This window comes from Lampris incognitus, chromosome 13, assembly GCF_029633865.1.
Source record: "Lampris incognitus isolate fLamInc1 chromosome 13, fLamInc1.hap2, whole genome shotgun sequence".
Taxonomy (NCBI): Eukaryota; Metazoa; Chordata; class Actinopteri; order Lampriformes; family Lampridae; genus Lampris; species Lampris incognitus.
In genome coordinates this window covers 49,918,163-49,942,470 of record NC_079223.1, presented here as the reverse complement: position 1 = coordinate 49,942,470, position 24,308 = coordinate 49,918,163, and the positions used below count along the sequence as shown (strand labels likewise).

The 24,308-nt window shown below is 46.8% G+C and overlaps 1 protein-coding gene across 1 annotated transcript in view; it reads right to left on the bottom strand.

Annotated features, from left to right (window-relative positions):
• The window catches only part of hspa12a (heat shock protein 12A), a 147,894-nt gene that overhangs the window by 19,251 nt on the left and 104,335 nt on the right, over window positions 1-24,308 (bottom strand). The window contains exon 7 of the mRNA XM_056292026.1: window positions 22,128-22,299. Coding sequence (XP_056148001.1) covers window positions 22,128-22,299 — 172 coding nt within the window. The remainder of the gene's footprint in view (window positions 1-22,127; window positions 22,300-24,308) is intronic.

Genomic DNA, 24,308 nt, shown 5'->3' with positions numbered 1-24,308 from the left:
CAGGGAAGGACACTTCCACACGGAACATCTGAACAAGGAAAAAGAGTGAAATCCCAGCAACAAGGTTACGCGCCGTGACACGAGGGGAGGACTCTGACCTCCGGAGGCCAGCAGGAAGTCATGTCGGCAAGGTGAGAATGACGTCACCGCTAACCATGTCAGGCGGACATTTCCTCTTACACGGTGAAAACAATAGGGAAGGAAAGATGACTTTCCACAGCTCATTAGCGTGGGGCACGAGAAAGGGCTCCCATTGTTACCATGGCATCTTAGTCAAAGACTCGCGCCACGCCGCTAAGAGCGAGCCACTTTCCCCAGGGATGTCTGGGGGATGGATTCCAAAAAGGTTGTCATATTTCCAAAGTATTAAGGAAACCAGCACATGGGGTGTAATCAAAAACTGTTGCCCAGTGCTCCCTACAGAGATGACAGAGGCCACGTTCCCACGCGCCACTGTTTCTTAATGTTATGCCACATCTTAACCGTGTGAAAGAGATTCGCATTTTAACGTGTCTATGTCACAGTCACTTCTGTATTCATAATCCATAGTTTGAATGTTTTAACATCAAGTAGTCATATGTATTTCCTAAGTGTCAGTCCAATGTGGTTTTATTAAACATTCAAATTTGTTGCCATGGGGACATGCAATTAAGGTTAGCCGAGCAGTCATAAACAGGCCAACAAATATAAATTGTGGCTGGTGTTTTGTGTAATTTTGTTGATTTCTTTCCTTTAATTTGTTATACATTTCCATGTTTCCTTGAGTTCTGATTTCCACTGAATTCTTTTACTCGTGTAACTCAGTTCATTTTGATGTGTTTTAGGATAATTTACCCATGAGTCTCCTTTTTCCCTGTTGTAGGTTCATGGACTGGAAATTATTCTGTAGCAAGGATGACGACCAACTTCATGTCTTATTGGTTAACTGGTCTGTGAACTTCTCTTTGGGACACTAGTGAGTTAGGGTTCAGCCCTAACACTACTACTACTACTATTACTACTACTACTACTACTTTCGGCTGCTACCGTTAGGGGGCGCCACAGCGGATCATCCGTTTCCATCTCTTCCTGTCCTCTGCATCTTCCTCTGTCACACCAGCCACCTGCATGTCTTCCCTCACCACATCCATAAACCTCCTCTTTGGCCTTCCTCTTCTCCTCTTCCCTGGCAGCTCCATATTCAGCATCCTTCTCCCAGTATACCCAGCATCTCTCCTCCACACATGTCCAAACCATCTCAATCTTGCCTCTCTTGCTTTGTCTCCAAACCGTCCCACCTGAGCGGTCCCTCTAATATACTCGTTCCTAATCCTGTCCTTCTTCATCACTCCCAGTGAAAATCTTATCATCTTCATCTCTGCCACCTCCAGCTCCACCTCCTGTCTTTTCATCAGTGCCACTGTCTCAAAACCATATAACATAGCTGGTCTCACAACCATCTTGTAAACCTTCCCTTTAACTCTTGCTGGTACCCTTCTGTCACAAATCACTCCTGACACTCTTCTCCACCCACTCCACCCTGCCTGCACTCTCTTCTTCACCTCTCTTCTGTACTCCCCGTTACTTTGGACAGTTGACCCCAAGTATTTAAACTCATATGCCTTCATCACCTCCACTCCTTGCATCCTGACCATTCCACTGTCATCCCTCTCATTCACGCATAGGTATTCCATCTTGCTCCTACTGACTTTCATTCCTCTTCTCTCCAGTGCATACCTCCACCTCTCCAGGCTCTCCTCAACCTGCACCCTACTCTCACTACAGATCACAATATCATCCGCAAACATCATAGTCCACAGAGACTACTGCCTGATCTCGTCCGTCTACCTGTCCATCACCATTGCAAACAAGAAAGGGCTCAGAGCCGATCCTTGATGTAATCCGACCTCCACCTTGAACCCATCTGTCATTCCAACCACACACCTCACCACTGTGACACTGCCCTCATACATATCCTGCACCACTCCTACATACTTCTCTGCAACTCCCGACTTCCTCATACAACAATTCAGGTATAATAATAATAATAATAATAGTAATAGTACGAAGAAACCATCGACCACATTGTCTCAGGCTGCTCGGAACTGGCAAAGACCGAGTACATGTACAGGCACAACAAGGGAGCAGCATACCTGCACTGGAAGATCTGCAGGCGTTACAAGATCAAGACCACTGAGAAGTGGTACGTACATCAGCCAAAAACGGTCACTGAGAACAATGGTGTCACCATCCTCTGGGACACGCCCATCCACACTGACAGAGAGATAAAAGCCAACAAGCAATACATCGTTATCAGGGACAGGAAGCAAAAGAGGTGCATGTCCATCTACATGGCAATACCATCCGAAAAACACCTCAGTGAAAATCACAGAGAAGCTGACCAAGTACAAAGACCTGGAGACTGAAATCCACAGGATGTGGGGAATGAAGACTGAAACAACACCAGTGGTCAGCGGAGCTCTAGGACTCATGAAGGGAATGGAAAAGTTCCCCAACCCTATACCAGGAAACATCAACATCTGTGCAGTCCAGAAGATCGCCCTACTCGGAACAGCCCGCATATTACGACGAGTACTGTCAATCAAGTGACATCTGCCCTACAGTGCCTCAGGTCCATAGTTTGGACCCGGCTCTACAGGATGTAAAACAGGAAACGTGAATAAAAATAACAGGTAAAATAAGGGGTTCATCCCTAACCTTGGCCACCTTTTTTGTTATATACAGCTTGAATGGGAGGTCAAGATACTGATCATAATTGAATAGTGTCTGAATTTATGAAGATTTAATAGGTGTTGTTGAATGGAATCTGAAAAGGCGGGAATGTTGGAATCACTTCTAAAACCATAACTTCTACCTGGTGTTCTATTTATGTGCCATATATTTGATTCAAATATAGCCGTATGAGTAAGTGGTAACACACGAGAAGCAGTAAATTATTGGCACTGAGAATGCCTGAAGGTGACAGTCTTGATATTCTGGCACTTTCCATTTGTTTCCTGTAGTAAGCCTTTTTTGATTGTTTGTACAAAATGAGGTGTTCTTTTCTGGAGGGCAGACAAAACAAAGACAAGGCCCTCCTTTTCTTCTTTTTGCTGATTTACTGTACTCACAGATCTATAAATGTGTTGCTATTGTAAGGCTGGGCAAGGCCACCTGTCATCTTACACTAACTGTTGCAGCTGTGGTTGCCTAGTTGGCTAGTTGTTGTAGCTGTGGCTGACTTGTTGGCTAGTTGTTGTAGCTGTGGCTGCGTAGTTGGCTAGTTGTAGCTGTGGCTGCGTAGTTGGCTAGCTGTTGTAGCTGTGACTGCCTAGTTGGCTAGTTGTTGTAGCTGTGGCTGCCTTGTTGGCTAGTTGTTGTAGCTGTGACTGCCTAGTTTGCTAGCTGTTGTAGCTGTGGCTGCCTTGTTGGCTAGTTGTTGTAGCTGTGGCTGTCTTGTTGGCTAGTTGTTGTAGCTGTGGCTGTCTTGTTGGCTAGTTGTTGTAGCTGTGGCTGTCTTGTTGGCTAGTTGTTGTAGCTGTGGCTGCGTAGTTGGCTAGCTGTTGTAGCTGTGGCTGCCTAGCTGGCTAGTTGTTGTAGCTGTGGCTGCCTTGTTGGCTAGTTGTTGTAGCTGTGGCTGCCTAGTTGGCTAGTTGTTGTAGCTGTGGCTGCGTAGTTGGCTAGCTGTTGTAGCTGTGGCTGCCTTGTTGGCTAGTTGTTGTAGCTGTGGCTGCCTTGCTGGCTAGTTGTTGTAGCTGTGGCTGCCTTGTTGGCTAGTTGTTGTAGCTATGGCTGCCTTGTTGGCTAGTTGTTGTAGCTGTGGCTGCCTAGCTGGCTAGTTGTTGTAGCTGTGGCTGCCTTGTTGGCTAGTTGTTGTAGCTGTGGCTGCCTTGTTGGCTAGTTGTTGTAGCTGTGGCTGCCTAGCTGGCTAGTTGTTGTAGCTGCGGCTGCCTTGTTGGCTAGTTGTTGTAGCTGTGGCTGCCTAGTTGGCTAGTTGTTGTAGCTGTGGCTGCATAGTTGGCTAGCTGTTGTAGCTGTGGCTGCCTTGCTGGCTAGTTGTTGTAGCTGTGGATGCCTTGTTGACTAGTTGTTGTAGCTGCGGCTGCCTTGTTGGCTAGTTGTTGTAGCTGGGGCTGCCTAGTTGGCTAGTTGTTGTAGCTGTGGCTGCGTAGTTGGCTAGTTGTTGTAGCTGTGGCTGCCTTGTTGGCTAGTTGTTGTAGCTGTGGCTGCCTTGTTGGCTAGTTGTTGTAGCTGTGGCTGCCTTGTTGGCTAGTTGTTGTAGCTGTGGCTGCCTTGTTGGCTAGTTGTTAGTCAGGTGTGCACAGGTAAACATCTCTGAAATCTCACCTGCTCAACATTAGGAAACCAGCTTTTTCCAAGTATCAGTATAAATGATACCATGGGATGAGAATGTGTTGATTCATCTAAAAATACATTTTGCCATTCATTGTTTAGTTATATTGTGGCGATACACAGATGAGGGTAGATTCAGCAGGGGCTGCTGCTCCTTTAAGGCGGACGTTCAGTGTTATGACGTAGGCACTGCTTAGAGTTTCCGGGGTGGAGCCATGTTAGCAGCAGCCTAGCGGTTGGTTAGCTGGTTGCCAGGGGAGATTGTGCTGTATCGGTGTTGTTTTGTGTGGCGAGTAAACGGGATGGACTCGACTCGACCTCTCCGTCTCCTCCTCCCTGCACCCCCACAATATCAGGCACGAGAAAGAGGCGAATCCTCAGTAAGACCAACCAATCAGAGCCGTGGATTATTGTGACCATGGGAGGTTGTGAAGTGGAAGAGAAAACCAAGTAAGAAGTGAATTATTTGAAAAAAATACTTCTTCGTTTGTTACATATCACATTAAAACAACTTCTTGGGCATCCGGGTAGCGTGGCGCTCTATTCCGTTGCCGACCGACACCGGGATCGGCGGTTCGAATCCCCGCGTTACCTCCGGCTTCGTCGGGCATACTCAAAAGACACAATTGGCCTTTTCTTCGGGTGGGAAGCCGGATGTGTGTATGTGTCCTGGCCGCTGCACTAGCGCCTCCTCTGGTCAGGGGGGGGGGGGAATAGCGTGATCCTCACTGTGATGTGTAAAGAAGCGGCTGGTGACTCCACATGTATGGGAGGAGGCACATGGTAGTCTGCAGCCCTGCCCAGATCGGCAGAGGGGGGGGGGGCAGCAACCGGGACGGATCGGAAGAGTGGGGTAATTGGCCGAGTAGCTAACTGCAGGTACCCCCACCCTTATAAACAATACAGTGACTGCAGGTACCCCCACCCTTATAAACAATACAGTGACTGTAGGTACCCCCACCCTTATAAACAATACAGTGACTGCAGGTGCCCTCACCCTTATAAACAATACAGTGACTGCAGTTGCCCCCACTCTTATTAACAATACAGTGACTGCAGGTGCCCCCACCCTTATAAACAATACAGTGACTGCAGGTACCCCCACCCTTATAAACAATACAGTGACTGCAGGTGCCCTCACCCTTATAAACAATACAGTGACTGCAGTTGCCCCCACTCTTATTAACAATACAGTGACTGCAGGTGCCCCCACCCTTATAAACAATACAGTGACTGTAGGTACCCCCACCCTTATAAACAATACAGTGACTGCAGTTGCCCCCACTCTTATTAACAATACAGTGACTGCAGGTGCCCCCACCCTTATAAACAATACAGTGACTGCAGGTACCCCCACTCTTATTAACAATACAGTGACTGCAGGTGCCCCCACCCTTATAAACAATACAGTGACTGCAGGTACCCCCACCCTTATAAACAATACAGTGACTGCAGGTGCCCCCACCCTTATAAACAATACAGTGACTGCAGGTGCCCCCACCCTTATAAACAATACAGTGACTGCAGGTACCCCCACCGTTATTAACAATAAAGACTGCAGGTACCCCACCCTTATAAACAATACAGTGACTGCAGGTACCCCCACCCTTATTAACAATACAGTGACTGCAGGTACTCCCACCCTTATAAACAATACAGTGATTGCAGGTGCCCCACCCTAATTAACAATACAGTGACTGCAGGTACCCCACCCTTATTAACAATACAGTGACTGCAGGTGCCCCACCCTTATTAACAATACAGTGACTGCAGGTGCCCCACCCTTATTAACAATACACTGACTGCAGGTACCCCCACCCTTATAAACAATACAGTGGCCTTAACGACCCCCAGCCAACGGTCAGTTTGGTATGTAAATTACCGTGAGCATTAACTAGAGTTTCAATGGTCATGTGTACTATTCACAGAGGGTTGGGGAATAGTTGCAACCACAGCATTGTAAGATGGTGACAGATATACTCTTACCCCCCCCCCCGGTTCAGGGATGGTCGTTCCCTCTTAGATGGCCTCTTTGACTCCCCGTTTAAACCAGAGTTCCTCCCTATCAAGGATGGTCACATCCTCATCCCTGAAAGAGTGGCCACTGGCCTGTAGATGGTGTAGACTGTGGAGTCCTGGTCTGTAGATGGTGTAGACTGTGGGGTCCTGGCCTGTAGATGGTGTAGAGTGTGGAGTCCTGGTCTGTAGATGGTGTAGACTGTGGGGTCCTGGCCTGTAGATGGTGTAGACTGTGGAGTCCTGGTCTGTAGATGGTGTAGACTGTGGGGTCCTGGTCTGTAGATAGTGTAGACTGTGGAGTCCTGGTCTGTAGATGGTATAGACTGTGGGGTCCTGGCCTGTAGATGGTGTAGACTGTGGAGTCCTGGTCTGTAGATGGTGTAGACTGTGGGGTCCTGGTCTGTAGATGGTGTAGACTGTGGGGTCCGGGTCTGTAGATGGTGTAGACTGTGGACTCCTGGCCTGACGTGTTAGCTCTCCTGTGTTGTGCCATCCTCTTCACCAGCATCTGTGTAGTTTCCCCAATGTACAAGTCACGGCAGCCCTCCTCCCGACACTTAACAGCTACACTATACACTCACCGGCCACTTTATTAGGCACACCTGTCCAACTGCTCGTTAACGCAAATTTCTAATCAGCCAATCACATGGCAGCAGCTCACTGCATTTAGGCATGTAGACATGGTCAAGACGATCTGCTGCAGTTCAAACCGAGCATCAGAATGGGGAAGAAAGGTGATTTAAGTGACTTTGAACGTGGCATGGTTGTTGGTGCCAGACGGGCTGGTCTGAGTATTTCACAAACTGCTGATCTACTGGGATTTTCACGCACCACCATCTCTAGGGTTTACAGAGAATGGTCCGAAAAAGAGAAAATATCCAGTGAGCGGCAGTTCTGTGGGCGAAAATGCCTTGTTGATGCCAGAGGTCAGAGGAGAATGGCCAGACTGGTTCGAGCTGATAGAAAGGCAACAGTAACTCAAATAACCACTCATTACAACCGAGGTATGCAGAAGAGCATCTCTGAACGCACAACACGTCGAACCTTGAGGCAGATGGGCTACAGCAGCAGAAGACCACACCGGGTGCCACTCCTGTCAGCTAAGAACAGGAAACTGAGGCTACAATTCGCACAGGCTCACCAAAATTGGACAATAGAAGATTGGAAAAACGCTGCCTGGTCTGAGGAGTCTCGATTTCTGCTGCGACATTCGGATGGTAGGGTCAGAATTTGGCGTCAACAACATGAAAGCATGGATCCATCCTGCCTTGTATCAACGGTTCAGGCTGGTGGTGGTGGTGTAATGGTGTGGGGGATATTTTCTTGGCACACTTTGGGCCCCTTAGTACCGATTGAGCATCGTGTCAACGCCACAGCCTACCTGAGTATTGTTGCTGACCATGTCCATCCCTTTATGACCACAGTGTTCCCATCTTCTGATGGCTACTTCCAGCAGGATAATGCGCCATGTCATAAAGCTCGAATCATCTCAGACTGGTTTCTTGAACATGACAATCAGTTCACTGTACTCAAATGGCCTCCACAGTCACCAGATCTCAATCCAATAGAGCACCTTTGGGATGTGGTGGACCGGGAGATTCGCATCATGGATGTGCAGCCGACAAATCTGCAGCAACTGCGTGATGCTATCATGTCAATATGGACCAAACTCTCTGAGGAATGTTTCCAGTACCTTGTTGAATCTATGCCACAAAGGATTAAGGCAGTTCTGAAGGGAAAAGGGGGTCCAACCCGGTACTAGCAAGGTGTACCTAATAAAGTGGCCAGTGAGTGTATATTGCTCTGTTTGTGCTGGCGTTGGGTGCTTGGGGGGGGGGGGACTAATCTCTGGCGCAGTGTGTTTTGGGGCTTGAAAGCAACTGAGAAGTGATGTTTGGAAAGTACACATCTCAACAGTTCTGACACTCCCGCCACATACGGACTCACCACTGGTTTACTCTTAGACAGCTGGTGTCCTCCTCCTCTCTTCTCTCGGCGGCTGCACTGTTTGGGGTCTTCCTGGCTTTGACAAACGCCCAGTTAGGAGAACCACACTTACCCAGGGCCTGTTTAATGTGGGTTTCTCCCCTTCCCCGCCCGCTGTGTCCGGAGGGGACATTGTCAGCTTGGTGGTGCAGCGTCCTGATGGCTCCTAGTTTGTGCTCCAGTGGAGGATGAGAGTCAAACCTTAAGTACCGATCAGCATGTGTTGGTTTACAGTAAACATCAACAATCACATGTCCCCCATCACAACTGCAGCATCACAGTGTAAGAAGGCCAGCTGTCATGTTCCACATCCTCCCTGGTGCAACACCAAGCCACGGGTTCAGATTTGTGGACGACCCCTGGGTGAAATTAAATCTCAGTACGTAGCACATTTGACCAGCCACACTAACTCGGTGGACCCACATCAGGTTCGCCAGGTCGTCATGCCACTGTACTGCTCATAAGGGTGGAGAGACCTGCAGTCGGCTGAGACGGAAGAGGTCGCTTAGATCGTGCTGGAACGGTTCTCCCAGTAAACCTCGTGTCCAGATGAACTGACTCAACCTTCTGTGACGTGTAATAAGCGGCTGTTTTGACGTCGGTTCTGTGGACAGCGGCTGTACTGGACTGCGGTAACTCTGAAGACGCGGATCCGTTTCACCCGATCTGCGCGTGTCTCTTAGCGCCGGTGTTTTGTTTTCCCCAACTTTCCCCCCAATTTGTATCCGGCCAATTACCCAGCTCCTCTTGTGCCGTCCCGTTCGCTGCTCCACCTCCTCTCCGCCGATCCGGGGGGCGCCCCGACCGACCAGAGGGGGCGCTAGTGCAGCGACCAGGACACATACCCACGTCCGACGTCCCACCCGCAGACACGGCCAATTGTGTCTGTAGGACGCCCGACCAAGCCGGAGGTAACACGGGGATTCGACCCGACGATCCCGCGTTGGTAGGCAACGGAATAGACCGCAACGCTACCCGGGCGCCCCTTAGCGCCGGTGTTGGTGAACTGGACTTTCTCGGCGGGGACGCCCTTCAGTTCTATCCACGAGCAGCATGCGAGCCGCCAAACTACTACTTCTGTATTGGTAGAGGCTAGTTCCCATCGATGCAGAGAACGGTCAACTGAGCATGCGCAAGTACTCGTTGCCTCCGTTGTTTGGGTAAGTTAAGGTTAGGGTTAGGGCGGGGTTAGGGTTATAAAGTTAGCTAATCAGACGCAGAGTAGGGGCGGGTCTTCCTAGAATCCTAGCGCCTGGATGCTACGCGGGGCGTGTGGAGGCGTGGTAGAGGGATTTCGCGCATGCTCAGTTGACCGTTCTCTACTCCATTTCCGTTCTCTGCATCGATGGGAACTAGCCTCTACCCTTCTGCATTTAGCTGCAACGTCGTTGGTTGGCCAACCATGCGTGTAATTTCAGTGACATCACTGGTCGCCTCTAGCTGGGCGACCACTGGGCACGAGGCATATGGACATGTCTACAGCTCAAAAAACACGATTTAGGACCCCCCCCACCCCCCTTTTCTCTCCAATTGTATCCGACCAATCACCCCACTCTTCCGAGCCGTCCCGGTCTCTGCTCCACCCCCTCTGCCGATCCAGGGAGGGCTGCAGACTACCACATGCCTCCTCCGGTAGATGTGGAGTTTCACCAATTACACCCCCCCCCCGAACAGGTGCCCCGACCGACCAGAGGAGGCGCTAGTGCAGCGACCAGGACACATACCCACATCCGGCTTCCCACCCACAGACTTGGCCCGTAGGGACGCCCGACCAAGCCGGAGGTAACACGGATTTGGGGTTTTAATTCCACTTTAAATCTGTAGTGACGTCAATGTGTCCATTTTGGAATAGCTCTTTTGATCATTTTCTTAATTGATAATAATAAGGTGCTCGAGAACACAAGACCCTAGGCATATATACGGGAGTGCACATGTGTCAAAAACAGTGAACAAGCAGCTGGCCATGCAGAACGGAACAAAACAAACATGCAAATGGACCTTCGTTTATTCGGGGTATTCTGATCAGTCTCATCGGTACAACAGAACCATCAACACTGTAAGAAAAGGTTTTAAACTCACACGGGGCCCCCAAGTGAAATGAGTGAGTATATAATGTCATTTTTTATTTTCTAAAGTGGTGTCGCCACTACTAAGTGTGTCTCCACTATGACCTTCTAGAAACGTCATGAGTAGGTGTGGCTCTATGAAAACTCTCATTCCCTGTCTGGCAGCACTTGGAGGGGTCACTCCTCGACTACACCACGTCCTGTTTATTTATCTAGCCTTCATTTGCAGCTATGGTTCCAGAAGGCTTCCCATTTCTGATACGACAGGCGACCTGCCGCTCCATGGATGCTCCAAAAGTCTCCAATATTGGCATTTAAATGAGTTTTAGATCAATTGTACGAAAAAAGATACGATAAGATCTACCTAAAACGACCATGAGCGGTCAAAATGACCGCTCGTAATTTGAGCGTGATGGTGTGCGTCATGTCAGTATTTATGACGTGTGTTGGTGGCGTCATTTCCTTGGTGAAGTTCGTTGCTGTGTCCTAGAAACACACTAGCGCCCCCCAGTGGAGAGAAATAGTCTAAACTTGATGTGTGATGATGTCCAACATGTCTGGTTTCAGACGCACCATGACTCCCACCGAGGTGCTGCAGTATTTACAGGCATTGGACAGCCGCCATTTTAAACTGTTTAAAAATAGTATTAAAGTTGTTAAAATGTTAATGTTGGTGTCAGCTAGTTTCATAACAGACATGCTAACATATGTAATGCATTAATATGTCAGCTGGGTATTTATCTTGACACAATATAGAGTTTAAACACCGTGGCGGTCATTTTGACTGCCCATAGTCGTTTTAGGCAGGAGCGAAGTCCGGTCGTTCTGGTGTTATCAGCTCGTTAACGTGAAGGAGTGTGAATAAAAGCATGAGAGAGGACCGGCTTCAAAGACACGCCCATAGCCTTTAGGACTGGCTGAACATCTGGTCTACGTGTTGTACGAAGAGCTTTAATCTCCGTGTGTACAAGTGAGGCAACAAAGCTGCTGCCCGGTGCATTTGCTGGACTGGGGCTGTGGCAGTGAAGTGAGTATTTCAACAGATCTATTGGACTTAAGCGCACACATGTTCCCAACATTCCCACTGACGTGTTTCTTCAAGGAAACACCTCCAGGTGCTTCTGGAAAGAGATAAGCTGCTGACATTCTAGGCCAAACAGCGGAAAATCGTCGAATGAGTTTGATGTTTTTAACCTAACTGATAAATCCAGAGGCCCTCGTCTCCACTGGAAGCATTGAGCAGAAGTTTGAAGCCTCCAGTGTCTACGTGGATGTGAACCGTTGGAAATGGGTCGAGGAAAGAATCAGTTCTTTTTCCACAGAACAGATGGGCAGTCAGAAGGAAAATCAGTGGCCTTCATATTCACTTTGGAGCAATGACACATGACAAAAACTACTACTACCACTACTACCACCACCACTACTACCACCACCACTAATACTACTACTACTACTACTACTACTACTACTACTACCGGCTATCGGACATTCACGTACGTTGCGTTTTTTGTTGGGCCTCACATAGGCTTACTTTTAAAATTATATTGGGAGCTACACTCACCTGGCGACTGAAGAGCTGTTTCTGCCTCAGAATGGCTTGACTTCATTCATGAGGGTTATATTTTAAAGAGTATAGCTCACCCAGGCCTTTTTACCAGCTGAAACACGTTATAGCCTTTTATGGCAACAAAAAGGGGTGAACACATCGAACCCATCCTTACCCCAGCACTTTTCAAAACAAGCCGACGCCCATGGTAATCATCAAGATTTTGATTAGTAACTAAGCTAATTACACATTTTTTTCACAGTAACTGTACGGATACAATTACATTCATGTCGCAATTTATTTACGTAACGCCGTTACATGTAACTAGTTACTTCCCAACACTGTCTCTAACTACCGACCATCTCTCACGCTGCAGGACTTATTTAAAACATTCAGAGTCCATGTGAAGTTGCCACTACAGCGGCACCCTGGTCAGAATTTGTAACTGCAGTTTTATGCTGCGGTTTCATTTGTGATGACGTCAGACAACAAACAAGCGTGTGCAGTGGATTGTGTTCTTTATAGCTATTTTGACAAAAGAAGATAAGTTTCCCAGCAGTCATTGGGCGGCAGGCGGGGAGACACCCTAGACAGACCGCCAGTCCATCACAGGGCCCACACATTCACTCCTAGGGACAATTTAGTACGGCCGAGTCACCTGACCTACATGTATTTGGACTTTGGGAGGAAACCGGAGTCCCCAGAGGAAACCCACGCAGACACGGGCAGAACATGCAAACTCCACACAGGGGACGACCCGGGACGACCCCCAAGGTTGGACAACCCCGGGCTTTGAAACCAGGGCCTTCTTGCTGTGAGGCGCCCGCGCTAACCACTGCGCCACCGTGCCACCAAATGAGTGCTGGGATAGGCTCCAGCATCAGCTGAACCAAATTCGGATAAGCGGCTTGGATAAGGGACGGAAGATGAAGTTTTGAATGATAAGAGCGATATATTGGAAAGTGAACTGGTAGCTCTTGTTATTGCAACAATAAATGTGTGACTAACATGGCTAGTAAGCTAGCTTACTGGCCATTGGCCATTATGCGCAACCATTCTTTGACATGTCCCCTATTGTGGAAAATTGTGCAATTATTCCATCTTGCAAATGCGCGTCCAAGAACCACCTGCGTTTTGACAACTGCTTATCATATTCCTTTTTAATGTTTGGCTATCAGCAGAACTTGTTCTTGTTTTTACCATTAACCAATGTTGAAGACTGACTTCTCTCATCCATGGCTGCAAATTAGCATGAGCATCCCAATTAGTATTAGCCTCCACCAGACCTCTGGTGTCCACTAAAGATAACAGGATGTTAAGTAAGACGTATCACTTTCCATGTGAGAGTAACATATCCTGTTACTGTATTTACCAGTACACCCGGGATTAGGAAACAGGCGACAGTGAAGGGTCTCAAGGTGAGATGAGTGTGTCACTGCATCTCAACACCCTGATTACAACATTTAACAATTAATATTTTACCAAAAACAGTTTGTAGCGCCTCTCTAGTGGGTTTGGCTATAGTGAGAGGTGGCTATCCTGAGTTCTTTAAAACATCTATCCAATCAATCTAATAAGTGGGGTTTCACTAATAAACATATCAGTGTTTAACTTGTATGTGTGTAATTACTACTTATTAGGCTATATGCAATACTCTTTCATTCAAAATCACTATTTAAACATTAATTCGTACACTTTAGAATTAAATTAAAATGTCTAGAATTACTTGTAACCCTTAAACACTCTTCCACTTTTAAACAGAAAATACTCTTTTTCTTAATTAACGTAAAATATCAAAAGTAGTCATTCACCACCACTGCGTTATAAGAAGTTTAAAATATTTACTTAGAAAATATTGTTCAGTGTGTAAATGCTTCGTTTTCACATATCTTTTGAAATCTCCCAGTCAAATGCATTCACATACACATTGAAAACATAAGGGCCCAAGAAAAGAAAATAGCCGGCAATAACCTAGCCTACTTTCACCTACCCAGTTCAAATGATGCAGGCCTGGGTGTAGCTTGTGAATGCTGTAGCCTTAAAGAAAATGGCTGCTTCACCACGCAGGCAAAAAACAAAAGAACGGTACCTTCACTCAGTGGAATGTAGCCTCCAATACACAAGGTCCAAGGCGGCAGCAGCAGGAGGAGATGTGACAAGAAGATTCACGATGAAGAGAAGACTCAAGCCGCTGACGATCTCGGGCAAAGTCCACCACTCTGCAACGCTATCCGGCTCCGCCGGGGTCTTTGTTCGTCGTCCGTTTCGCAGTTCCACACAGGCTTTACTAGTCCAGGTCGCTGGTCGCTAGCTTGTTAGCAAAGTCCATGCAAAAGCACTAGCCACTAAGTCAGCAGCTAACTTAAACTTCTTTCTGTCTTCTTGTGCTGAGTAGTTCACTCAAAACGGACAGAAGTATCACCATTAAAGTTTAGTATCAGAGTCCTGGTTGAACACTTTCACTAACAATGGTGTACACATTAACATAACATTTCGTGTTTCCCTTTTCAGCAGACAACACGCTTCTCTCGTCTTACTCGTTCGTCACTCTCTCTCAACTCCCTCGTGTCATACACTGTCTTCCTGTTTCTCTCCTCCACCCACTTCCTTGTCCTTTGACCTCCAATGTGATTGGCTCATTCACCAGAGTTTCAGAAATAAACTAAATTCACAAAACATTTGTGTACCTCTTTCTTCCTATTCTTTCCGGCATTTTTAAAGCATTTTCACATATATTATTACGCAACAAATATTTAACTTTTAAATGCTGTATTCAGTAAAAAATGAACATTACCCAATATGCATTTCTCTCATTGAGCAAAATCATAACTTCATTGCTGGTCAATGAATCTTAACATTTTAACCGTAAATTCTATTTATTAAACTATGAAATTATTTATTCAAAATTATATCTTATAATAATGAATAAATTTCAACAGGGTTTCACCCTCCCCCTTTTAAATGTCTGTGTGTCCTCATCAGACACTAATAAACTAACAACGGAGTCCTTAGGGCATAATAACTAGTGTTCCTAGTGTTTTCCTATTTTAATGACTATACCTCTGTGTACAATGGTCAGAGGCTGATCTCTTGATCTACCGGGCTCATCATAGGTGAGTCTCATTGTTGGCTTGGCAGATCTCTTAGGTCTAGGCTCAGCTCTGGGCTCCACTCTATCCTCATGGACCTCAGATACTTCTTCTTCTTCTTCAGACTCCGATCCAGCTTCACTGGTCTCTTCCGGAGCTAGTTCTTGATCGCACTCCTCATCCTCGGGTTCCGGTTCAGAGTTGTCGTCAATATCTTCTGGGTCTGAATCATCTTCATGACCAGGTTCAGCTTTATGGTCATTTTCAGTTTCAGGGTCATTATCAGTTTCAGAGTCATTATCATGTTCTGGTTCAGGGTCATCTTCTAAGTCAACTACTGGCCTGGCAGTATTTGGCACCCTCGGGACCGGCTCTCTCCGAGTGACACGGTGAGTGACATAATACTCCATGTCAGAGGACGAATCAGAAAACTCATGTAACTCTTGAGTCTCTGGTCTTAAGTCTCTTTGACTTTTCTTTCGGGTGTCTATTCTGGTCTTGGGTCTGGCAGGTGGATCAGCATCCTGGTTGGTGGGTGGCATTCTCACAAGCTGTCCAATAGGAAGAAGGTGGTCCCTGTGTATAGTCTTTGTCCCTAGACTTCCATCCTCCCGTTTGATCTTGAACACAGGTAGGTTTGGCATCTTTCCGATGATAACATACGGGTCAGGACTCCACTTACTTTCCAGCTTGTGCTTGCCTCTCAGGCCTAGGTTCCGGAGCAGTACTCGGTCGCCGATCTCTATGGACTGAAAGGTAACGCGACAGTCATACAACCTCTTGTTTCTCAGGTGCCGTTTGTCTGCAGCATCAGAGGCTAACTTGTAGGCTTGCTTCAAGTCTTCCTTCAGCTTTGTGACATATTGGGTGTGGCACGCATCTTCTATGCCATCTGGGGACGTTCCAAAGCACAAGTCAACAGGAAGTCTCGCCTCTCTGCCAAACATTAGATGGTAGGGCGAGTACCCTGTGGCATCACACTTTGTGCTGTTGTACGCGTGGACCAAGTAAGACACATGTTGGCTCCACGTACGCTTTTTCTCCCGGCCTAACGTACCTAGCATGGAGAGCAGAGTTCGGTTGAACCTTTCTGGCTGTGGGTCCCCTTGCGGATGATACGGTGTTGTCCGCGACTTGCGTATCCCCATCAAGGTCAACAGCTCTCGGATTAATCGGCTCTCGAAATCTCTTCCTTGATCCGAATGGATCCTCGAAGGCAGTCCATAATGTATGAAGTATTTCTCAATCAGGACCTTTGCCACAACATGGGCCTTCTGGCTTTTTGTTAGGAAAGCCTGGGCGTATCTCGTGAAATGATCTGTGACCACTAACACGTTGCTTATGCCTTTGGAGTTGGGCTCCATGGAAAGAAAGTCCATGCACACTAAGTCCATAGGCCCATGGCTTACGATCTGGCGCAATGGAGCAGCTCTTTGTACAGGGGTCTTGTGAGTTACACATTCTCCACAGTTCTTGATGTATTCTTCCACATGCATCGACATCCTAGGCCAAAAGAATCTACTTCGGAGCAGGTCAATGGTTCTCTCTTGCCCAAGGTGCCCCAGGTCATCATGCATGGCCTGCATAACCATCTCCCGGAACTCTCTTGGCAGGATGATTTGACTGACCACATCCCCGGATGATCTCTTGCTGTACCAGTACAGCAATCCATCTTTCATTGATAGCTTCCCAGCTTCTCTTTACAATCTGGACAACTCAGGACTCACATTCACATCCTCTGGCCAGCGCCCATGCTTGACTGCCTGGATGGCTGGTCCAATGGCTTCATCCTCTTCCTGAGCCTTCCTGAGACTCTGTTTAGACATGAGTTCCAGGGACTTTAACTCCATGCGTGTCGGAAACGCATACAGATCAGGAACACAGTGGGAATATGCTCCAAGCTGAGCAACACACACTGGTGTACTACGGGCAGACTCTGGGATGTAGACTCTCTGGCAGATGGTCTTCACTCCAGACTGAGGTATAGTCACCCAGCCGTTGTCATCCTCGTCTGGCATGTTCCTTGACAACAGGTCGGCATCAATGTTCTGTCGGCCTGGGCGATACCGCACATCAAACTCGTACGTCGATAGAGCAGCTAGCCAGCGATGCCCCACCGCATTGAGCTTGGCTGTGGACAGCACATACGTAAGCGGGTGGTTATCACTACGTACGGTGAATCTTGCCCCATACAGATAGTCGTGGAATTTATCGACTACCGCCCACTTGAGTGACAAGAATTCCAGCTGATGTATGGGGTAGTTTCTCTCTGCAGAGCTTACTTTTCTGCTCGCAAAGGCGACTGGTCTCAGGCATTCGGGGCGTTCTTTGTAAAGGACAGCACCAAGACCTTTCAAACTTGCGTCCACATGCAGGATGTATGGCTTTTGTGGATTGGCAAATGCCAGGACAGGCGCATGTGTCAGACAGTGAATTATGCGATGAAACGCATCTGAGCAGGATTTGTCCCATCTTTCCCCGAAAGGCTCCGATTCTTTCAAGTAGACTTTGTTCATATCTTGGGCATAATTCTTTCTCTTCTGAGTTGGAGCATAGCCCTTTGTGAGTTCAGTCAGTGGTCTAACAATTGCAGAATAGTTCTGAATGAATCGGCGGTAATAACCGCAAAATCCTAGGAAAGATTGTAACGTCTTCAGGTTTGTTGGCATTGGCCATGTAGTGATGGCCTCAATCTTGTCTGGATCTGGGGTGACGCCATCTGCAGACACGATGTGCCCCAGGTACTTGACCCTCGGCAGACAGATCTGGCTCTTGTCAACTGAGAGTTTCAGCCCAACTTCCCCGAGACGATCTAGGACCTTGAGCAGTCTCTCTTCGTGTTCCTCGAGAGTCTTTCCGAACACGATCACGTCGTCAAGGTACACTAGCACTTGTAAGAGGTTCATGTCACCAACAGCCTTTTCCATTAACCTCTGAAAGGTTGCTGGTGCCCCATGCCTTGAGGCATTAGTTCGAACTGGAAAAATCCTAATGGGCAAATGAATGCCGTTTTCTCTTTGTCCTCTTTGGACATAGCTATCTGGTAGTAGCCTGAACGCAAATCCAGTACGGAGAACCACTGACTTCCTGTTAAGGCATTCAGTGCATCTTCAATGCATGGTGTTGTATACTGGTCAGGTATGGTTCGGCTATTCAACAGTCGGTAGTCTATGCACATCCTAATGGCCCCAGTCTTCTTTCTGACTACAACTATTGGGGATGCATAGGGGCTTCGCGACTCTGTTATGATCCCTGCCTGCAGCAGTTCTTGTAAATGCTTTCTCACGTCTTCGATATCTGCAGGAGCCAGCCGGTGTGATCGTTGACGGAAAGGCCGGGAATCAGAAAGTCGGATTCTGTGCTCTACTCCTTTTGATAATCCCACGTCCCACTCGTGCATTGAGAAGACATGAGACTTCTGAGCAAGTTTCTTACATAATCTGTTCTTCCATTGTTCTGAGATAGGAGAGTCTCCAAAATTGATCATACTCTCATCAAAGTCAGAGGAAACATTCTCCTTAGGGGGAATTGTCACTACTGAATCAATGTGGTACACACATCCAATCACTGTTCCAGCAGGTATGGAAGTTTCTCTTGAAGATTCATTCTTGAGTAGTATTCTCAAGCTGTTGATATCTAATGCCCCACTGGGCACAACCATGGGATGACAAATCACATCAGCAGGTAAGGCGGCTGCTGGTGATGAGTCTATCATCAGGATTTCTTGAGCAACAGGCTTCTTCAGTTCCACTTTGCACACAAGGCCTTAAGTTCTTTGATCTCAGACTTCAAGTTCTGAATTTCATTCTGTTTCACATCAACATTCTGCCTTACATTTCCACTTTGCATGACAGGAGTAATCTTCTTTCATGAGGCCTCATATTCCTCCTCTGTCATATCTCCTTTAACAGCTGGAGAAAGGTCGGGGGCTTTGCTCTCCTCTCTCTCAGACAAAGGTTAACTAACATCAGATCAGAGGCTATGGCACCATGCAACAACTGTTCGAGTCTTGCTTTATCTGCACAATCAACGGGGAGACCATCTCTCTGCAGTACCCTGTTCAACGAATGTTCTAGGCGTCTGAGGAAGTCAGACAGCTTCTCACCTGGTTGTTGCTGCAGTAAGCGAAATGCAAAGTATTACTCTTCTCCTGACTCTGCTGTCCCAAAAGCATGCTCAAGTGTCCCAAGCAGTCTTCAGGGCTCACATCAGGATCACTGGCTTGTGCTGCTTTTACAATGTCAAGCGCCGGGCCTCTAAGACTTTCCATCAGTCTCCGCCTTTTCTCTTTGTGAGAGCAGTCACACTCTTCCACCATGAGCCGTGCCTGACCCAACCAGTGGTCGAACTGCTCCTCTCCAGCTTCCATGCTCACTTGAGGACTTTGACGTCTTGTCAAGTAAATCACTCACAGCTCGCAGAATGGACTCATCTTCAGAGAACAAGGTGCGAATGTCTTCAACACGCTTACCTGGAGCTTGCTGCGAGCCGGACATCTGAGATTGTGTACAGGCTCGTGTAGCTTCATCTGCTATGACAACGGACCACGGCCCTCCACTATCAATAGGAAACATTTCAAAGGGAACCCTGTCGCCTTTTACTACTTCCTTACATTCACACAAGGCAAAGTATCGGTTGTGTAAGCTGTTGAAAGTTCGGCCTCTGACACGCACATGTCCCAAACACTTGACTGTTTGCATTGTCTCTTCAATTGCACTTGTCTACATCTTCTCGAATGAGCACCATGACTGCATGAGCCTCATCTAATGCCTCGCCATGGCACCATCCCTTTAATTCTGATACTAGATCTTCTATATGTTCCATATTAGCTTATCAGTTAGCACTATTTAAAGCTCCAGAATGCTAATGTTCAATAGTAACATGTACAAAAAACAAGAAACCCACACTATCATCCCAGCGGTGCCTCCAATTTATGTAGCGCCTCTCTAGCGGGGTTGGCTATAGTGAGAGGTGGCTAGCCTGAGTTCATTAAAACATCTATCCAATCAATCAAATGAGTGGGGTTTCACTAATAAACATATCAGTGTTTAACTTGTATGTGGGTAATTACTACTTATTAGGCTATATGCAATACTCTTTCATTCAAAATCACTATTTAAGCATTAATTCGTACACATTAGAATTGAATTAAAATGTCTAGAATTACTTGTAACCCTTAAACACTCTTCCACTTTTTAACAGAAAATACTCTTTTTCTTAATTAACGTAAAATATCAAAAGTAGTCATTCACCACCACTGCGTTATAAAAAAGTATAAAATATTTACTTAGAAAATATTGTTCAGTGTTTAAATGCTTCGTTTTCACATATCTTTTGAAATCTCCCAGTCAAATGCATTCACATACACATTGAAAACATAAGGGCCCAAGAAAAGAAAAAGCCGGCAGTAACCTAGCCTACTTTCACCTACTCAGTTCAAATGATGCAAGCCTGAGTGTAGCTGGTGAACGCTGTAGCCTTAAAGAAAATGGCTGCTTCACCACGCAGGCAAAAAACAAAAGAACGGTACCTTTACTCAGTGGAATGTAGCCTCAAATACACAAGGTCCAAGGCGGTGGCAGCAAGAGGAGATATGACAAGAAGATTCACGATGAAGAGAAGACTCACGCAGCTGACGATCTCGGCAAAGTCCACCACTCAGCAATGCTATTCGGCTCCGTCGGGGTCTTTGTTCGTCGTCCGTTTCGCAGTTCCACACAGGCTTTACTAGTCCAGGTCGCTGGTCGCTAGCTTGTTAGCAAAGTCCATGCAAAAGCACTAGCCACTAAGTCAGCAGCTAACTTAAACTTCTTTCTGTCTTCTTGTGCTGAGTAGTTCACTCAAAACGGACAGAAGTATCACCATTAAAGTTTAGTATCAGAGTCCTGGTTGAACACTTTCACTAAAAATGGTGTACACATTAACATAACATTTCGTGTTTCCCTTCTCAGCAGACAACACGCTTCTCTCGTCTTACTCGTTCGTCGCTCTCTCTCAACTCCCTCGTGTCATACACTGTCTTCCTGTTACTCTCCTCCACCCACTTCCTTGTCCTTTGACCTCCAATGTGATTGGCTCATTCACCAGAGTTTCAGAAATAAACTAAATTCACAAAACATTTGTGTACCTTTCTTCCTATTCTTACAGGCATTTTTAAAGCATTTTCACAGATATCATTACACAACAAATATTTAACTTTTAAATGCTGTATTCAGTAAAACATGAACATTACCCAATATGCATTTCTCTCATTGAGCAAAATCATATGTTCATTGCTGGTCAATGAATCTTAACATTTTGACTGTAAATTCTATTAAACTATGAAATTATTTATTCAAAATGATATCTTATAATAATGAATACATTTCAGCAGGGTTACAAGTTATCACATCGAGCTTTGTCCCCCCCGCCTCCCATAATTGTATCAAGCAAATAACCCCACTCTTCCGAGCCGTCCCGGTCGCTGCTCCATCCCCTCTGCTGATCCGGGGAGGGCTGCAGACTACCACATGCCTCCTCCCATACATGTGGAGTCACCAGCCGCTTCTTTTCACCTGACAGTGAGGAGTTTCACCAGGGGGGCATAGCACGTGGGAGGATCACGCTATTCCCCCCAGTTCCCCCTCCCCCCTGAACAGGCGCCCCGACCGACCAGAGGAGGCGCTAGTGCAGCGACCAGGACACATACCCACATCCGGCTTCCCACCTGCAAACACGGACAATTGTGTCTGTAGGGACGCCCGACCAAGCCGGAGATAACACGGGGATTCGAACCGGCGATCCCCGTGTTCGTAGGTAACAGAATAGACTGCTCCGCTACCCGGACGCCCCCATCACATGGAGCTTTAAGCTTAAACCACCGAACTAGTCTCAGTGGTTTTAGTAATTTATGTGTTCAGTCATCAAACGTGAGATTAGAGGAGACTTTGTAGGAAAGAATGGTTCTGGTACCAGAGATGGTTCTGGTACCAGAGTAACACGTACTCGGTTGTCATCGAGTCTATAACACTCGTAAACAATTCCTAGGACTACATCAAACTAAACTGGCACACAATCACCCCGGTGTAACATGGACCGGGTGGTACTTACCCTGGGTCATCCCGGCCCCAACGTTGTCAGTGGGGCTGAAGCCGTTCTGAGTGGTCCGGGAGCCCAAGTCCACCATCTGATGCAGACGCAGCTTGCGGCAGTAGATCGAGGCTGCCTCAGGCTCCAGGGCGATGATCAGCTGTTCTGGGTTGTCACGGAAGACCAGACCGGCCTACCGGGGAAAACAAACAGGAAGTGCTGCTCTGCGGTCACCGCGAGAATAACCAGGGGTTTCTGAGAATCACTTTGACTTTAAAGTAAAACACAAAAGCGCCAGTCAATTTAAATAAAGTAGGACACAAAACCTTAAACTTGTAACTTGTATTGACGTGCGAGATCTGGTTCTTCTCTGCGGACCGACTAGAGGACAGTTCAGGAGCAGTTCCTGAGTAACGCCTGGAGGTAAGGTTACGTTCTATTATTAATGTATATATATTTTGGCCCCGCCCCTTTTTTCTCCCCAATTGTACCCGGCCAATTACCCCACTCTTCCGGGCCGTCCTGGTCGCTGCTCCACCCCCTCTGCGTCCATATGTGACGAGTTGGGAGCGAGAACGTGTTCTACGTCTCCTAAGACACACAAGGCTCGCGCTACACCACCCAGATGGGATTCACTTTCTTTTGCGCGCGAGGAATTTTCATACATTTGCGCAAATAATGCGTGTGCGTGTGTGCGTGTGTGCGTGCGGAGTGCAGATCTTTTGGGGTGTGGACTCTAGACTGGGAGACAGGCAGCAGTGGTAAATAAATAAATAGATAGATAAACGCTCGTAATGGGAATGAACTGGCTGCTGTATCTGGAGCTGTCATTTCTTCAAACTTCGTAAAGTGGCCTGGGACACGAGGCATGGGTGAGACATGCGTGAGACAGGCGCGAGACACGCAATAGCTGAGCTAGAGAGACAGAAACAGACATACATCCATATAAGTACACATATATACATACATATTTACACTCATACATACACATACAAATAGATTGATAGAGATGCTGTAGATCTGTAGACACACACGCGCGCGCACGCGCACGCACGCACACACACACGATGAAAAAGAGAAGGGACAGTGGTTGAAGTTAGAAACCTCAGAGAAGCGGGATGTGAACTTCAGTACTGGTGAATATTGATCGCTGCTGTGATTTGCTGCTGGAGCACGTGGCTCCACTGAAAATGTCCGACTTCTCTCCACTGAGTTGTGTATGGAAGTGCGTTTTACCGTCAAATGTTGTGTAATACTACATGCTCCCAGGTAGTTTAATATGTTGCGTAATACACGCTCCCAGGTAGTTTAATATGTTGTGTAATACACGGTCCCAGGTAGTTTAATATGTTGCGTAATACATGCTCCCAGGTAGTTTAATATGTTGTGTAATACATGCTCCCAGGTAGTTTAATATGTTGTGTAATACACGCTCCCAGGTAGTTTAATATGTTGTGTAATACACGCTCCCAGGTAGTTTAATATGTTGTGTGTGTGCATCTTAACTTCTGGAGTTATTCTGAATTGCTGGTTCATCTAGAATAGAGTAAGTATCATCTTTCTTGCATAACAAGCTTCTACTAGTCTTATTCAAGCTGCTTGAGTATTAGTCCTTTTGTCTATACATCTGCTGCTGGTTCCTAGTGGGATCTTATCCTAGCTGTAGCTGTCTTATTCTATTTACTTGTCTTATTTACTACCTATTCTAGCTGTAGCTGTTTTTCACCTAGTGTGCCCTTAAATATTTCTTGTTGCCTAGCTGTTTTGACTTAGTTATCCTTTTAGCTTATAAATATATTCCTTAGTAACTTGCTGTTTGCAGTTTTAATAGGTTTGATAGGTGTGAGGTTTGATAGAGTTTTACATAAGTGACCAGTTTCTGGGCAATAAGCCTATTTTCAGTGTACCTCTTTGGCCCATTGGGTGTTAAGTGGCCAGGGTGTGGCCTGCACTCCCAGCAGACAATTAGCAATCAGTGTTGTTTAAATCACTGCTGCTACTTGGAAGCGTCAGCTTCCAAGCATCAGGCAAACAAGATTGAACGAAGGCTAGAGTGAACAAAGGCAAGCGCGACTTTTTCAAGCCAAGACTTCGTCAAGCACAGACTGCTCTTTTTAGATCCAGTCAGTCATCTGTATTTTGTGTACCTAGTATAGACTATGTGTTTCCTTCTCATTCCTGTCCTTTCCTCTTCTCGGGGCT